The 19,182-nt window shown below is 34.4% G+C and overlaps 1 protein-coding gene across 9 annotated transcripts; it reads right to left on the bottom strand.

Moving 5' to 3' along the window:
* Window positions 1-510: 510 nt before the first annotated feature.
* On the bottom strand, window positions 511-4,413 carry LOC137819352 (probable voltage-gated potassium channel subunit beta). 9 transcript variants are annotated; one of them, XR_011082272.1, is made up of 6 exons: window positions 4,211-4,413; window positions 3,953-4,078; window positions 2,264-2,307; window positions 1,968-2,057; window positions 1,410-1,874; window positions 511-641 (listed from the first exon to the last, which is right to left on the bottom strand). XR_011082272.1 is itself a non-coding variant. In XM_068623165.1 (5 exons), the coding sequence occupies exons 1-5, from the start codon at window positions 4,235-4,237 to the stop codon at window positions 1,805-1,807; spliced, it is 333 nt and encodes a 110-aa protein (XP_068479266.1). In that variant the 5' UTR covers window positions 4,238-4,413; the 3' UTR covers window positions 655-1,804. The 9 variants fall into 9 exon arrangements, 4 of the variants coding, with proteins under 4 accessions (XP_068479266.1, XP_068479264.1, XP_068479265.1 ...); XM_068623165.1 differs by lacking the exon at window positions 511-641 and having other exon boundaries at window positions 655-1,850; XM_068623163.1 differs by lacking the exon at window positions 511-641 and having other exon boundaries at window positions 656-1,874.
* Window positions 4,414-19,182: the final 14,769 nt, after the last annotated feature.

A 19,182-nucleotide genomic window follows, 5' to 3' on the forward strand; every position in this document is an offset into this window, starting at 1 on the left:
AATTGGCGTTTTTAACCGCCGCATTATACGTTTGTGGCGGTACCACGTACCGCCAGAATTCTTGCCGCCACAAAGTTTAATGTGGCGGTCAATTAAGAACCGTTGTAGCAGACGCCATATTATGCATTGTATAAAGTGGCGGTTTTAAGTGTGTTATTGACGTCAGTTATAAATGTCGTAATTTTAAAACTGGGTACACCAATTCTAACGTAAATAGTGACAGTTTTAACCGCCACTTAATACGATATAATATAAATTTAATTTAATTTTTAATATTTATAATAATTTATTGAATTTCGTTTTATAATTTGATTTCATAATTAAATTTCGGTACACAATTAAATTTCATAATATAATTAAATTATAAGATAAATTAATTTTATAATAAAATTATACCTCATAATATAATTAAAATTGATAAATATAATAATAAGAAATGATTTTATTCATTCATTAAGATAACAAAGTTGATAATGTCAAACTAATCCAAAAAACAATTAAACTAAATTGCCAAAATGTAAATTTTATTTGAATATATTACAACTAATGTCATAGTCCTAATTCTAATTTGTCTTGTTGCCTCCACTTGATCCAATAATATTCTGATTCAGTGATGAAGTACGACTTTCATCATCCGGTGCCTGAAATTTATTAAAATATGTTTAGAGTTAATTTTCAAATTTTAAAAAATAAATGAAAATAATATTATATATCCAAGGAGTGTGCATGAATTAAGGAGTGTGCATGAAAGCCCATACCCTCATGGCAATGCATATTCAGCAGATGATTGTTCACTTATTGGGATGGAAGGTTTAAGCACTTTTACCGACACATCACCCTCCCGTACTCTCACAACCTAATTAATTCATTAATTCATCCATCATAACTTAAGTTAAACAAAGCTTATTCAAACTATATATGATGGCATTTCATGAAGGTCTTCTTGAATCATGTAAGGAAAAGGGGTGCGGAAGCTATGAAGGTGTGTAAGCAAGATCCTCCTAAGAGTGGTGTTGATCTTGAAGGTGCATGATGTGTATGATGCTAGGGAGGTTCGGCCAACCCAAGGAGAGGTGAAGGAGATGAAGTTTAGAGCCTAGAATTCTAGGAGAAGCAAAGCTTGGCACAAAATGGCAGTATAACTTTACTCACAATAAACTTGAAAATACAAGGTGTAGGCTCCTCCTTTTATAGGCTAAGGAGGACCATAATGCAACCCTAATGCTACCAAAATGAAATGCAAATTACATCCAAGACTAAAGGCACATGGCCGGCCCTAGCCTAAAGATTCCTTCTAGAAAACACACCAAATCTTAACAAATCTAGGTTAAGTCCTTATGAAACCATGTGTGCTATTTACACCACAATTAATACCATGCTACCCTTAATGGGCCGTCCATGTATCTTACACAAATCTTTCTTGGATTCACATTGGTCTAGACGCTTTCTCCATTGGCCTAGACGCTTCCTCCATTGGCTTAGACGTTCCTCCCATGGGCCTAGACGCTTCCTCCATTGGCCTAGACGCTCTTGGTTTGTCTTTGGATGCTTATGTCTTGGCTCTTGTCTTTCTTGTGAGGTTGTGCTTGGCCCTCTTCCATCAATATAAACAACAACAATTAGAAAAGAGAGAAAGAAAAAATAACATGTGACAAATTAATTATTTAAAATAGGAGGAAAGTGAAATATATAGAGATATTATTAATTATCTGACTCATTTTTTGACACCTTTTTGTTGAGTGCCTTATGCTAAATGCAACACAAGTCACCATACAAGCCATTAGTTGCTTGTCATAAATCTCTTCTAAACGTGGATCCACAAGCCCTTCAAAACTTCCATCCTCCATTGCCTTTGTAATGTGCAGACTTGTAATCTTAAAATTGTTTCTTAAATAATAGTTAAACATTCAATGTATTCCTAATTTAAGTAATCATGAAAAACATTGTTTAAGGCATGGATAACATACACCAAAAACAAGAAGATGGTGAGTGGGACAGTGAGATGCTTCGAGGAAGACGATTCTTCATATCCCAAAAGACACTCCTCCCAAGATCGACTGAATTATACCAATTAAAATATCAAATAAATTAAGAACCAAACGCCAAAAGACACTCCTCCCAAGATCGACTGAATTATACCAATTAAAATGTCAAATAAATTAAGAACCAAACGCCAATATATAATATATTATATATTATATATATTATATATTATATATTATATATTAAACTGAAGTAAAAAAGTTAACTAAAACAAACTTACTTGGAGTGATGGTTGTGAAGTTGTGAAGTTGGATGATTGTGAAGCTAGAAAAGAAACCATAATATAAAATTATTAGATCTGAACTCTGATTAGTGGATTTTTGACTTTATAACCTACATAATAAATGTATGAGAAATGTCATGTGATGGAGAGTTTAATGTGATGGAGAGTTTAGTATTATGGAATTCACAAATTTGACTTCTCAAATCTACTAAAATACTAGTGTACGACTATAAACTTATACTTCACGTATTTTTTTTTATTAGCCATCAAGAAACATATATACCCAGGAACCACTTATTATCAACATTATAAAACGTATAATTAATCCATTTTTATGAATATTAATTCTTAATAAAGTTAGTAGATATTTTTCTGCATTTAATGGAAAAAAGATATTAAAATTTAATCAAATTTTGGTTTCATAGATGTGATGGCATAAAATTGATTTGTATATTATAGATCCCTGTGAAAACCTGCATAATCTTACAAATTCTACTCATTAATTTCCTTGCCAAGTTTTAATAATTTGTGGATCTAATTCTTTAGCCAGGCAATAATGGTTAGTTAATTTGTATTGTTTCTATATACAGGTTAATAATGTACATGGGAAAACCATATAAAAAATCATGGTGTAGGAAGGTTCACCCAAGGTTTTGCTGCCTTCCTCTGCAGACAAGCATTTCATTACTATCTTATCTGGTTTCTTGTGATAAGTTTGTCATGGTTTCAAAGATATTAGTGTGACTATTTTATTCCCACTTTTCCTTTCTACTCCCTATATAACTATACATCACCAAGTTCATCCTTTGTTTTTGAAGAGGTAACATGGAGATATCAAGAAACTTACAAGTGTAACTTTATATCACATAAGGGTAAGAATATTCCAAACAAGTGACATCCAACTTAAATAAATCAATAAATATTCAAATGAACATTATAATCCATAGAATCTGGAAGAAATAACAAACTACCATAAGTACTGTTACTCTCCTTCTTTTTCCCACTCATACGGTTACTCTACATCATCATGATATGGGAAGGTGTCACAATTACACATGCCCACGGGAATCTAATCAATTACCACCACTACCTATTTTCCTACCAAATGTTACCATTTCTATTACCAACTACAGTGTAGCCCTACACAAATTCTAACACTTTCCTCAATTAGTTTACTTCAATTCACAAAAATTCCTTCTGGAGTAGCCACGGAAAAAGACTATAAACAATACTCTAGAAGTTAGATAAGGGTGAAAATATATAAAATCAAAGCCTTTTTCCTTTACTGCAAGCATGTACTAGCATAGCAACTCAAATCAAACCAATCATTAACCCAAACCACTCAAATGCAAGGTCACACTACAGAAAACGAAACTGAAACTCACTCTACCATGCCACCGCTCTCTCAAATCCCACCTTCTTCTTTTCTTCACCCTTCAACCATTGCTGAAAACACTGCTAACACCACCTCCAGAAAGAACCACACAATCAAAACAACACTTATCCTTTCATCTCATAACTCATCAAGAACAAAATTCAATACTAGACAAAATGACCAATAATCCTAGCTCATAGGAATTGTCATCTGAAAAACATTTCAACAATTTCCAATCAACATTCTAACAACAATCAACATTTCAATAATAGATAAACTAGCAATCTCCTTAAAAAGCTAAAAGAACTAACCTGAGACTCCTTTGTAGCACCACAAATAATAGAAGAAACATTGGAATTAGCAGCACACCATGCAATCGCAAGTTGTGATAGTGGAACACCAAGCTCATCAGCAATTGGCTTCAGTCCATCAACCTTCTTAAGCACATCATCAACCAATGATCGTGATGTCAGATTATACGAAAAGCACCACACACAGAGACAAAAGCCACAATAGTCAATAAAAAATTAAACAAAAAATTCCAGTACTGAGATTGTAAGCACAGATACCTTTAGTCCTAAACTTAATAAGACCATTAAGTGTCTGAAAAAGTAATTTGTAATTTTCCAATGCAAATATGCTATATGGCGGTATAACTCTTTTACTATCCTAGGATGAGCCGCATCGAGAAGCTGTCAGTGAACAGCGCCGGAACATGCCTGAAAAATTAACGATCCAACGAAATAGATAAACTAAGAAATTATAGAAGACAATCAAATTAAAGTATAAAAAGAGAAGATAAATAGAAAGATAGAACATAGGTATCGACGATAAAACGAACTTAATCAAGCAAATCCTCCCCACCATCGAGATGTATATACCCTTCCACTTATCTAGCCTACTCTTTATTCTGTTGATTACTTCGTCCCAAAACTTGCCCCTCTTATGGCATCCCCCTACGGGCATCCCCAAGTACTTAAAAGAAGTTATCATCACTTCACAATTTAAAATTTACGCAAACCAGAGAATTTTCGTTTGTTCCACCCCAACCCCACCAAGTCTGCTCTTGAGGAAATTTACCTTGAGGCCAGATGCGAACTCAAAACAGTTCAACATGATCTTTATTTTAAACACACTTTTTATATTTGTCTTACAAACTTTCCGAGAATGAACCTGATGGCATTTCATGAAGTTCTTCTTGAATCAATGTAGAGTAATGGGGCGGAAGCAATGAATGAAGGTGAGCAAGATCCTCCTAGGAGTGGTGTTGATCTTGTAGGTGCATGCTATGTGTGGTTATTGGGTGGTTCGGCCAGCCCAAGGGAAAAGATGAAGGAATTGAAGTTTAGAGCCTAGGATTCTAGGGAGAAGCAAAGTTGAGCACAAATGGGCAGCATAACTTTACTCACAACAAACTTGAAAATACAAGGTGTAGGCTCCACCTTTTATAGGCTAAGGAGGACCATAATGCAACCCTAATGCTACCAAAATGAAATGCAAATTACATCCAAAGACTAAAGGCACATGGCCGGCCCTAGCCTAAAGATTCCTTCTAGAAAACGCACCAAATCTTAACAAATCTAGGTTAAGTCCTTATGAAACCATGTGTGCTATTTACACCACAATTAATACCATGCTACCCTTAATGGGCCGTCCATGTATCTTACACAAATCTTTCTTGGATTCACATTGGTCTAGACGCTTCCTCCATTGGCCTAGACGCTTCCTCCATTGGCTTAGACGCTCCTCCCATGGCCTAGACGCTTCCTCCATTGGCCTAGACGCTCTTGGTTTGGCTTTGGATGCTTATGTCTTGGCTCTTGTCTTTCTTGTGAGGTTGTGCTTGGCCCTCTTCCATCATCCCCTCCCTCTTGAAAAGGATTTGTCCTCAAATCCAATGCTTTTGTTGCTTAGGGAAATGGTTGTGGCTGGATGGTGTCCATCATCTCCTCCTTCTTGAGAAGATCTATCCTCAGATTTGCAGACTTGATCTCGGATAGCAGCCTCTTGCTTCATCAAGGTGTGTCCTCCCGGATCAAATATCAATCTATGGGAATCTTGAAACAAAGCAAAGGAGTTAGTGTGAACATTTGGAGAAATTTTAATTGTGTGAAGTTGCCATTTTTGTTTTTCTCTTGTTTTGGCCAACTTCTCACAATACCTCCCTTTTGATGGTTGTAGGTGCCCTCTAATCCTCTTATGTTTTCGAAAATTTCCAAAAGTAGTTACTTTTCCCTTAGGCATAATCCCTTTAAGAAATGGTAGCAACTTTAAAAAGGCAAGAGGGCAATGTGCACATACAACTTCAAATGGAGAAATATGAGTAATCTTGTGGACTACTCCATTGTATGCATGATTATAAGGAAAAGGATTCTTATCCCAAGAATTGTGAATGTCCCTCATGATTTCGTGAAGCATAGAAGGAAGAGCTATGTTTTCAAATTTTGGAGCTCTATCCATTATTTTTGAAAATAAATCATGGAGGCTTGTCACGTTTCTTTGGAAGAGTTTATCCACATCCATGAAGAAAGAATCAAGACCTTTTGTTGTCCTAGGAAGCTCTAATATGAAATGTGTGTCTTCCCAAGTATCTTTTACAAAAGGTGAAGGAGTATAGAGTTCTTGAGACTTTGCTTTAGGTGTAGTTTGAAAACAAGAGTTGTACCTAAAGTAATGTCTTTGAACCTCTTTTCTCATGGGTGACAAAAGTTTTCCTCTTAAAAACTCTAGAGTTTCATCAATTCTCATTTGCCCCATGAGTTCTCCTTCTTGTAGACTTTTTCTCTTATGTGCAAAGAGAGTCTCGTTGGTACAACCATTGTTTATGAAAATTTGTACATTTTGCAATGGTTGTCTCAATAAGACATGGCAAGTTGTTCTAGGCACTACTTCATACAAAAATTGGTAGGTGCTTATAGATAACTTGTCATTCTTTTGGGGATATCTTAACACATTGGAGAAATAGTCTTGATCTATGCAAGCTTCTTTTAAAGACTTTTCTTTTGTGCTCATGCTTGCAAGTGTTCCTTTACAATAGGAAAGGCTAGGTTGTTCAACAAGAAGCATGTTTGTAAAGGTAGTTTCATTGTGCTTGACTTGTTGAATGACCTTGTGGGAAGGAACACTATTCTCCCACGCCTTTTGTTTCCCAAAAATTTTTTCTTTTCCTATTTTTTCTTCATCCCTTTTGTGTTTCATTTGTATTTGGTCTTTTACCACTTGGGAATGTGGTAAAGGGCTAAGTACAAACTTTTTGTGCTTGTGGATGAAAGAAATCTCGTTAGTTAGACCATTATGCGAGGTTTTCTTATCAAATTGCTATGGTCTACCTAATAAGATGTGGCAAGCTTTCATAGGTACTACATCACATAAAACATTGTCTTTGTAGTTACCTATAGAAAACTCGATTTCCACTTGTTTGTCTACACGTAGTTCTCCATCCTCATTGATCCATTGTAAATTGTACGGTTTTGGATGAGGAACTACTTGTAGTTTTAGTTTTTCAATCAATCTAGTGCTACAGCAATTGCAGCATGATCCACCATCCACAATAAGAGAGCATATATTTTCTAAAATATTGCATCTAGTATGAAAAATGTTCTCTCGTTGTGTCTCACTGGATGCACTAGGTTGATTGTGGAGGATTCTTTGAATCATCAATAAGTCCCCCTCCAAAGGATTTATCCTTTCTCCTTCCCCCTTTCCTTGTGTACTAGGTTCATCCTCACCACTTGTGTACTCATCTTTTCCCTTTAAAAACAAAACCCTTTCGTTTGGACATTGTGCTTGCACATGCCCTCTTCCAAAACATTTAAAACACTTGGTGTCCCTAGCACGAATGTATGGGGTGGAGGCATCTTTTACTAAGGGTTTGGTAGTTTCTTTGGATTCGTCTCTAGGTGTACTACCCTCCCTTTTAAAGTCTTTCTTGGGATAAGAATTGGAGTAAGAACCCACCCTTTGACTTGAAGTTTTGCGCAAATTTTGTTGTTCAACTTTAATGCAAAGTTGAACCAAATAATTCAAGTCTTGGTAGGGTAATAGTTCTACTCTATCCCTTATCTCAAGGTTGAGCCCACTTAGAAACCTAGATATGGTGGTGGTTTCTTCCTCTCTAATGGATGCTCTCATCATGTAGAGCTCCATTTTCTGCCTATACTCTTCCACACTTAAGTTCTTTTGTTGGAGTCTTTGGAGCTTGTCCATCAACTCCCTATGGTAGTAGGAAGGTATGTGGTGACGTCTTAGGGCTCCCCTAAGGTCATTCCAATATTCTATGGAAGGCTCCCTATGAAGACGTCGGTCTCTCTCTAAAGAGGTCCACCAATACATGGCATTGCTTTGGAAACTAAGGGTACCTTCCTCTCTTCACTCACCCTATGGCAAGCAAAGAGTTGCTCTACTTTCATCTCCCAATCTAGGTAGGCCTCTACATCTTCCTTACCATAGAAATGGGGTAGGTCTACCCTTACTTCCTTTGGGCTCTCTTGCTCCCTTTGTCTAGTTCTTCTAGGGGGTGGTTGGTAATAGTCATTAATTCTAAGGCTTCCCTCCCCTAGAGTCTCATTACTTTTAGAATGGGATGCATGAGTTTTTTTTTATTTTTGTGAGTTTTGTGATTTCTCTTCTTGAGCTTTAGCCAACTCATTGATTTTGTTCTCATTCTCCAATTGTCTAAAAGAAATTAATTGTACCGCTTGGGATACTTCTTTTAAAAGAGTTTTCAAAGATTTTACTTCACTTTCAATAGACTTTGGAGAGTGAGAAGAAGAAGACATGGCTAAAACTTTGTGTATATAGGTGTTTTACTTTGAGAAAGTTTAGGAAAGTTAAAGAAGGTAGTTTTCCAGGTAAGGGAGGTGAGTCACAAAGGACTACTTAAGTACCAAGCCTTTTCCTTGCCAAAAACTATCCTCCAATATCTTCACACAAGACTTTCTCTTAGTGAAACACTTAGAACACAAATAAGTTGAGAAATAAATGCAAGAAAACAATGTAAGCTATCTATGCAACAAAACTAGTCGGTTTAACACAAATTTAAACAAAACTAACCATGCAAAGCGTAACTATGAAAGCAATAGAAAAGCAATTACAAACAAGTAACAATTACTAATCAAGAATGCTATACTATTCGGCCCTAGGTGAGGCTTCTTGGACACTTAGAGCCCTTGAAGACACACTCACCGTCTAAAACGTAATTAAAAAGGTAATTAACAATAAACCAAGTTGCAAAGGAAATAAGAGAACTCCCTTTGTTGATCCTCTTTTTGGTTAGTGCCACTTCCTTGTTGTCTTTGCTTGTTGATCTTCCAAGTGTTTGTAGTGTTTTTTTTTTTTTTTAAGAATGCTTGTTTCGGCTTTGGCTTTGTCTTCTCCTTAGAATGATGGTCTTAATTCTCCAATTTCCAGCACCTATCAAAGGGCTAAACCTTAACCAAGTCAAGTTCCCATTCACATAAGCACCAAAGAAGAATAAATTCCAGCACCCAAATTAGAGGTCAAAGAACAAAAGCAAGAAACAAATTTAATTGAATAAAACAGTACCACCAAAAGGATTTAGATTATGACAACTAGAAAGAGAGTCAAGAAATTAAAGCAAACAAATAAAAGGTACCAAAATAAAGGTAGGCACACAAAAGAATCTTAAGAATGGCACTAGATTTAGATGACCAAATAAAAAAAACAGCATCACTGGAAAATGTTGTGGGCCAGAAACGTATTTTTCCCCAATTTATGCTGAGCTGTGTTTTTAAGATATGATTCTGAAATTTGATATGCAAGATATTCAAGATCTTAGCTAAATCCTGGCTTTGGAATCACTCAAAACGCATGCACCAATTTTTTTTAATAAATTTTTCAATTTTGGTGTTCAGTTACGCCAGCTGTAGCGCCTCAGGTTTGCACACTGATTTTAAAAGATTTATCATTTTTTTTATGTTGCTTCTTTTGGACTAATTCTTTTTTTTTCCTTTCTATAACACTTCAAACTTGCAAATTACAGAGAATCAAAATTTTCCTATGAGTGGAAATATTTTTCTGGATCAAAACAGTCAGCACAGAAAATCTGAAACAGGGGATTCTGAAAACTGGAAACAAAAACAGCAAGATACCAAAGTTTAGACACAATGGAAATTTGTGAAATAGAATTGTGTAGGAACTAAACACAATATGAACTCAAACTAAAATTAAAAAGGCACCAAAAGAGCAAAGAACAGCAGATTCAAGCAATTAAAGAGACCCAAAAACAAGAAACAATCAAGCCAAATAAAAGGACTACTATGAATTGTTGACAATAAGGATGAACATGACTTGACAAAACATGTATAGATTCAGAAAATTAAAGACTCAAAGCATAATATGAACCAAATAATGAAAGCAATAAAGACTCAAAAGCCTAAAAGAAAATAGCAACTCAAAGGTGTATGGAATCCTATCACAAATTGCACAAGAACTTGTTCAAGATCAATTGAACAATAGTGCTTCGGTTGGATCTTCCACAAAGCACACCAAGAACAAATTAAAATGTAAAAAACAGCAAGACAAGTATGGAAATTAAATGACAATATGAAATAAAGAAGAACTAAAATTGAAAAGACCAAGAGCTACTCATCTTGAAGAACAAAAGCTCATGATACCAAATGATGGCATTTCATGAAGTTCTTCTTGAATCAATGTAGAGTAATGGGGCGGAAGCAATGAATGAAGGTGAGCAAGATCCTCCTAGGAGTGGTGTTGATCTTGTAGGTCCATGCTATGTGTGGTTATTGGGTGGTTCGGCCAGCCCAAGGGAAAAGATGAAGGAATTGAAGTTTAGAGCCTAGGATTCTAGGGAGAAGCAAAGTTGAGCACAAATGGGCAGCATAACTTTACTCACAATAAACTTGAAAATACAAGGTGTAGGCTCCTCCTTTTATAGGCTAAGGAGGACCATAATGCAACCCTAATGCTACCAAAATGAAATGCAAATTACATCCAAAGACTAAAGGCACATGGCCGGCCCTAGCCTAAAGATTCCTTCTAGAAAACGCACCAAATCTTAACAAATCTAGGTTAAGTCCTTATGAAACCATGTGTGCTATTTACACCACAATTAATACCATGCTACCCTTAATGGGCCGTCCATGTATCTTACACAAATCTTTCTTGGATTCACATTGGTCTAGACGCTTCCTCCATTGGCCTAGACGCTTCCTCCATTGGCTTAGACGCTCCTCCCATGGCCTAGACGCTTCCTCCATTGGCCTAGACGCTCTTGGTTTGGCTTTGGATGCTTATGTCTTGGCTCTTGTCTTTCTTGTGAGGTTATGCTTGGCCCTCTTCCATCAGAACCTGTCTCTACAAGGTGTAAATTGACTTCTCTTGCCTTTTGTATTTCGGTATGTTTGCCTGTAGCTTCCATGTACCAATCCAAATAGATCGAGTTGTTTTTCCAAAGCATACAAATCCCTTACGCCATGAAGTCTAATAAACCTAAAACGTTTTTTTTTCTGGCATTTAGCTTTCTAGATATGAAGACATCTAGAACCCTTCCCCAACGCTGAAATACTCTCCATAAATCATTCTCTTGAAACTCATTTGGAAAATTAGTAAAAAAGAAAGAAGCATTTGTCATATGCGAATTGCAAAACTGCTGCACCCTACTCCAAACACTCCTTCATGAACAATCTTTAATCACCTTCGAAAACCCTTTGTAAAAGCTGAAATCACTATCGTTCACTTTCCATAATTTCTACCTTAATGCTTTGACATTGTTTCTATATGTCAAACTCGTAGTACATGATTAAAAAAGTTGAGTGAAAAAAGAAGGTGCTTGGTGTGGTGGTGGTAGTGTAGTGCTTCTTGAGGTGGTGTGTTGTGGTGGTAGTGGCGGTGGTAACGATCGTGCTGGTGCCGACAGTGTCACAATTGGTTGGCTCGTCATTCTCATTCTCTGATAAGTTCTTGTGCCGTAAATACTCATTTCTCAATTAGTTAATCAGCTAGATCAACAAATCTCACGATCCGGTGCCTTACACAGGAAACTTAAGTGTTCTGGATTAGATAATCTGTGTGTATATCGGATCTGGAACGTTCCAAACTCACACTTCTGGATTGTGTATTACGGTACTAATTAAATAAACTATGGATTACGCAATCCGGAAGTCATTTTAGAACTTCAAATATTTTTTACGGATTACACAATCCAGAATTCATTTTTTTGTTAAAATTTGACTTCCGGATTACGCAATTTGGAAGTAATTTTAGAACTTCAAATATGACTTACGGATTACATAATCCATAATTCATTTTGCTGTTAAAATTTCACTTACGGATTACGTGATTTGGAAGTCATTTTAGAACTTCAAATATGACTTACAGATTACACAATCTAGAATTCATTTTGCTGTTAAAATTTGACTTACGGATTACGAAATCCGGAAGTCATTTTTAAGTTGTCAAATGCTTTATGGATTACCCAATCCAAAAGGGATTTTTGTAGTTACTAAATGAGTTATGGATTACACAATCCGGAATGGAAACTAAATGCAGATTTTATTTTGCATACTTGTGTGAATATATGAAAATTAGAATAAAATGAAAATTTATGTTTTATGAATGAAGGTGTAAGTATGAACGTGGAGGTTGGATTGATTACAAAAAGATCCAATGAAGTAGAAATGATATGTAGTATGGAAGACTTAATGAATTTTATGCATCAACATGAATTGGTTGAAGGGGACTAAGGTACCCATTTTAAAACAGATGGGATGAATAAAATTTCATTTCGTTCCTGTTTATTGCATTATAATTTGAAGAAGTTATTTTGTAATATTGTTAGAATAACTTTGTGTAGGTGTTTCCTTCGCGAGAAGACTTACTTAAATGGGTCCATAGGGTTGGTTATGGACTTGGTTTTGTTATTGTCATTATTAGGTGTGACTTAGCAAATGGAAAGCGAAGGAGAAAGACATATGTCTTGTTAGGCTATGAAAGGGGGGTAGTTACAAAAAGTACAAGGATTGTTTGGAGGCTAGTTAACTGGTATTGAAAAATGTCAATGTCCCTTTAAATTGCGAGGTAAACCTGTTGGAAAGGGTCAAGGTTGGGTACTTAAGGAAATATGTGGTACTCATAATCATGATTTGTATGATATACTAGTTGGTCATCCATATGCAAGCAGATTAAAAGAGAATGAACATTGAATGCTTGTTGATATAACTAAAAGCATGGTACGTACTTTGAAGGAGAATAATAAGGATAAGATGACAACAATAAAGCAAGTATACAATGCAAGATACTCGTACACAAGATCAGTTAGAGGATCAAGAACTGAACTAGTGTCGCATAACTACCTAACTGCTTTGTGTTAAAATAGGATGCATCCCCCAACTTCTCATATAGATGTGTATGTGTTGTTGCTCCTGGTGCGTATCCACGATACATCTCAGAGCCAACTCAATCATACGTGGACGCCTCGACAGTGCCTCATCTCAACCTTCCCATGAGCCTCACCCACCCCTAGTAACTCAGCTAAAGTTGTCACAACTCCGTTGTACTCTAAGGGCATATATGTAGGGAATTGGCCCAAAATGGGGAGGTGTAAAAGAGATGACACATCATCAAGTGTGATGATCATCTCACTTACGGGAAGGTGGAAGGAGTTCGTCTCCCCATGCCACCTTTTGAAAAAGGCTGAAATCTACCACTTGTCCCCAACCTCATAACTTATATTGCACAAACTAAACAATTCAGAATTTTTTACAAGAAGCTCAATATTAGCATGAGGCATCCCAAAATTTACGTAATTTCCTACTGTGGGATACCAATTTAAGTTTTCCCCGATCCTAATATAAAATTTGTATATCTTTAATATAATTAAGTAAATTTAAACAATAATTAACAAAGACAATTTAGTTGAAGGTTTTTTCATTCTTACCTCACCCTCCCAAAGCTTAACAACAACATGGTCAATAAAATTTACCATTAAAGACATATAAGAAGGTCCTCTAGGAAACCCTTTTCCCTAGTCTACTTGGTCATCATCCCGTAATCCTTGTTTATTGTCATTATCAATATGAACACCATCACCAATCTTTTCCTCGACATCACCTCGGTCTCTTCTACGGACGGATGTCGTCGGTCTTCTGTGATCATGACCTTGAGATCCAACACCTCTTGTTTTAGCCATATCTGTCCACAACACAATGTGAATTTCAATTATTTACAAAAAATTAATAATATAATCATCAAATTGTGTATATAATATAAAATATAAAAAATGTTTTACCGAAGTGGGTTGGAACCTCAAACACAAATGTCAACGCTACGGATTACATAATCCATAACACAAAAATTGCAACTTTTGGATTACGTAATCCAGAACCTAATTGGACAAACTTATCGGATTACATAATCCAGAACCCTAACTAAACAATTGCCAATATCGGATTATGTAATCCAAAACTTATTGCAACCCTAAACCATACCAAATTACGTAATCTAGAACTTCTTGAAACCCTAAACCCTATCGGATTATGTAATCCAGAACCCAACTAAAAACCCACCGGATTATGTAATCTTGTACCTATTTGTGCGAAGAAACCTTACAGACTACCCTATGCCCTTTCAAATACTTCCACTAGATTACACTTAAATATGAAAACCAGTGAAATTACTAACCTGTGACTGAAGAGGACAGTGGTGAATGATGGAAAAGGAGAGGTTTATGAGGGATGAGAGATTTGAGAGAAGGAGAGGGGAGAAAGCTTTGAGAGAAGGAGAGGGGAGAAAGCTTTGAAGGAGGTGGGAGAGGGATGGGAGCTACACGGTGCTGGGAGAGTGAAAGGCAACGTGAGAAAGAGAAAGTAGAAGTAGGTTAAAGTTATATTTTATTTTTTTTAATATTTTTTACTGAAGGGTATAATAGTAAATGCGCTTTTAGTATGAGGGTGACGGAAGAAGTCATGGAGGTGTAGGAAGAAGCTGTCTTTCCATTATCTTCTTTAACAAAATACTACGAGTGGTAAGTCTGGTCCATTTAGGTTCAATCTGCTGCTGGAGCGGGCTGGATTAACCTGTATAAGTTATATGGGTTAAAATTGACAATTCCTTCTATGGATTGACAGGTTAGCAGACTGACTTGTCATTTTGATATATTTTGTTTTATATTTTTTTTTGTCTTGAATCTATTTATTTTGTTATAGTCATTGATATCATTTTTTGGACAATAAAGATGTAAATGAGAGCAATCAAAGTGAATCAAACCTTAATATTCTAATAAACAGTGCTTAATGTCTAACAAAATAAAGTAAATATAAACATTACTAGAATGAATAAAATGATTTATAAAGATATTGACAATCACCAATTTTGATAACAAATTCTCCCTTCACCTCCATACCTTATGCTTACACCTCCATATTAATTATGAAAACTCGGTTTTAACCTTTTTACATTTTTTAAATAATCCTAAATGAAACATAAACTCACATTTTTAAATAACCTCAAGCACCCCCGCACCTCCATACCTCCCTTCCAGAAGCATCATTTCCATTCTTCTCCAATCGCAACGTTTGAGAGAGTAGTTCCATCATTGACATATTTTAATTTATCCCATAAGATAAACCCACACTTAACTGGGGACTTTAGTCTCTTGTAGTTATAAGTTTTTCCTCAAGCAACATTGCATAAATTTTATCAAGAAAATAACTATTGTTGCACTTGCAATTGTTCCATGAAGTGGATTGTTATTGGAACCTGAAGCAAATTGTGAACCCTCGGAACCAAAATTTTCTTTTAGAGTCTGAAGATAATTTTTTTTAGTTTTGTACTCCATTTTTGCATCTCACTAGTTTTTTTTTTCTAGGTTTTGTGGCTTTCGGATTGTACAATAAGGGAATGAAACCATAACTACCACCATTAAAAACACCACAAACTTACCTCAATCACCAACATTCACCACCAACAACCACAAACAACCACCACCAATTAAAACGAAGAAGAAGGCCTCACACTAAGAAGTGTATTGTTGAAATAAAAAAATATGAAGATGTAGGGGAAGGTGTGGAGGTGCAAAGAGAATTAACCATTTTGATTCTAAAGGCATTATATTCATATTTAATAGTACCAAAAAATAAGGAGGGAACGTTGGTGGACTAACTCGTCTCGCATGTAGTCTCATGAGTTGGTGAATTAGGTGTATCAGTGAGAAGAATATTGACCCACCTTAATGATAACAGGTTGATAGACTATCCCACAAATACCTAGTTTGTCGCTCCAAAAAAAAAAAGACCTTTATCATATATCCTATTATTTATTCATAAAATTTAAGTTATATACAAATGAAATTATTAAATTAATAGTTAGTTAATTAAAAAATAATCAGTAACATTACACTTGAATGATCGATACTACCTATACACATATTATAATTATGTAATATTAAAAAATATTTAATCACAATTAATAATAAACATTTAATTAAAAGTATGAAAAAAAAAGTAAACAATATTGTTCAATGGACTTATATTTGTCAAGCCTAAAAACTTGCGTAGATTAAAACATGTTTATAGTTAGAATGAGAAACAAAAGAAGAAGAAAAAACAGTGGTGTATATATATATTTCCTAAAAAAGAAAAAAAAAAAGAGAAACAGTATCCACCATATGCAGATATGCAATAAGTTAGGGAATAGTTATACAAATCAATGTACGGACATATAGTCACAAGTTTGGACTTTGATTAATTGTCAAAAACATGTGATGTCAACACAGTGGAATATCTTTTTTTTCAACATATTTTGCATCAATACGTGAACTTCTTGAATCCTATCAAATGATTTAGTTTACTATTTATTATTTAATTAAACTTATAAGAAAATTATGCAATTGTTACCAACGTTCTTTAATCGACAAATAAACATTTGCATGCTCAACTAACGGCTATACCTATTTTATATGTATAAAAAATTTAATGTTTAAACATGTAAATATATTTTAATATAAATTAATTTTAAAAATAAAATATTATTAGTTATTATATTTACTAAATTAGATATTATTTTAAAAAATAAAAAAAATATTAGTATTTAAATTAGTTTCTATTATTGATAAATAATTTTTAAATTGATATCTAATTTTGTTGGAGATCCCACATCGACTAATGATAAGAATATTTCATTGTATATAAGTGAGTGCAAACCTTACCTCATAAGTTGGTTTTATGGGTTGAGTTAGGCCTAAAGTCCACTCTGTAATAAATTCTCTATATCATTTCTATTTAATAATTTTTTGTGTTTACACTTTTTCAAAACTTGGATTTTATTTTTACAATGTAGTTTTAATTGAATGAAGAAAAGGAATAATCCAAAGTAGTTTATACAATCTGAAAATGAGGTATATATTTTTTACAAATATAAAATTTTGAATTTGTGTGAATGACTAAAGGCTTACTCCTATAAATTTAACCATGGATAATTTTCTTTTTAAAAAAAGTTAATTTGTTTAAATTGCATTTCAACCATGTTGACGTTTCAAAAAGAGTTAGGTACAATATTTCACCAAATCAAGTATTGCCTCTTATAAATATAATAATTTGACGATTTATATGTACACTAAAATAACATTACGGATATAATAATATGGGAGAAGGAAGTCAAAGAAGAAGGAGTATGAATTTGTGATAAGAAGAACAAAAATTTGAATGCAGATGGTTATAATTTCGAGTTTATCAAATATTTATGGGAAGATATAAAAAGAGGAAGTGGTCAAAACTCTTGAATTCTTTTTTACATGTGGTAAGTGGACAAAGGGAACAAATGTCTCTTTTATAACTCATTAAAAAAAATAGAGAATTCTCAATAGTTGGTCCAATATAAACTCATTTGGATGCATCTATAAGATTATGGTCAAAATATTATCATTAAGACTAAAAAAATTGTTAAATAAAATTTTTCATAATAGGAAATAAACTTTTATGGAGGGAAGAGGTTAGATTATGAAAAGGCATATAGTTTCATAAGATGAGATTTATTTACTACATTAGGTTTTTGTGAAAAATGAATTGTGTGGATAAAAGAATGCCTAAACTCCTCAACTATATTCGTTCTAGTTAATTGTGCACATTGGAGTTCAAACTTGAAAGAGAATTAAGGCAGGGTGATCCTCTAACTCCTTTTTTGTATTTAATAGTTGTTGAAGGTTTGGTTAGGGTGGTGAGATAGGTAGTGGATAAAAATTTGTTAGAAAGTGTTCATATTCGCTATAATAATGTTAAAATAAATATGATGGAGTATGCTGATTAGGACAACCTATTTTTTCTGTAAATACATTGTCAATAATGTTTTAGTTCTAAAATCTATTTTGATTGGTTTTGAACTCACATCAGGGTTGAAAAGTGAATTATAACAAGTCTTCAATTGGAGGTAAATGATATTACTATGAAAAGATTTGCATCAATTTTAAATGGTAATATTATGAATACTCCTTTTAAATATTTGAGTTTGTATAAGGGTGGAGATGATAGGAAAGTATGGTTTTGGAAAGAAATAGTCGAGAAAATTAGGAAAAGTTCACGGGATGGAAATGGAGATACTTATATTTTTCATGTAGAATATCCCTTTTCGAAATATTTCATTACATTATTGCTTCTGTTTTACATGTCTTTTTTTCAAAATGCCAAAGGCAATGAGAAAATTAATCAAGAGGATACAAATACAATTTCATTGGGGATGGGGATGGGGAGGGGATGGTAGGAAATAACATGTGTTTGAGATAGGTATGTAAACCAAGAAATAAAGGAGGGTTGAGAGTAATAAATATTAGATCTTTCAACTTTGCACTTTTAAGTAAATGGATATGGAGGTTAGGAGTGGAAAGATGGGGATTATGAAAAGAAATTCAGGAATCTAAGTATGAGGGGTGAAGAAATTTATTAAATTTAGAAGCTAAATCAACAAATTCAATTTGGTGGAGAGATATGAAAATAATTACATAAAAGGAGGAATGAGGTAAGTGTTTTGAGGATAATATACAATGTATTGTAAGAGATGGGAAAAGAATAACATTGTGGGATGATAACTAGTAAAATTAGTTTAAAAGAAACTTTCCCTAGATTATATACCTTATCAAAATGTAAGGAGACAACCATAACTGAGGCCGAAAGTTTGCAAAATAATGTATGGAATTGGGAACTTGAATGGAGGAGAACCCCATTTCAATGGGAATTAGAGCAGATACAAATGTTAGTGGATAATTTAAGTACCAATATACTTAGAATAGATAAGGAAGATAAATTGAAGGAAAGGAAAAATTTCTCAGATATTCATAGTTAAATCTACGTATAGTGTATTAGAAAGGGACGAGGATGTAGAGAACAATAATATTTTGGATAATTTTTTTAGTACAAAGGCACTACCTTCTGCAAGTGATGGAAGAGGGCCAAGCTCAACACCCCAAAAAAGACAAGAGCCAAATCAAGAGCGTCTAGAGCCAAGTGAAGAGCGTCTAGCGCAAGGTGGAGAGCGTCTAGAGGGAGAGCATCTAGAAGGAAGGGGAGAGCGTCTA

Source organism: Phaseolus vulgaris, chromosome 10, assembly GCF_000499845.2.
Source record: "Phaseolus vulgaris cultivar G19833 chromosome 10, P. vulgaris v2.0, whole genome shotgun sequence".
Lineage (NCBI taxonomy): Eukaryota > Viridiplantae > Streptophyta > Magnoliopsida > Fabales > Fabaceae > Phaseolus > Phaseolus vulgaris.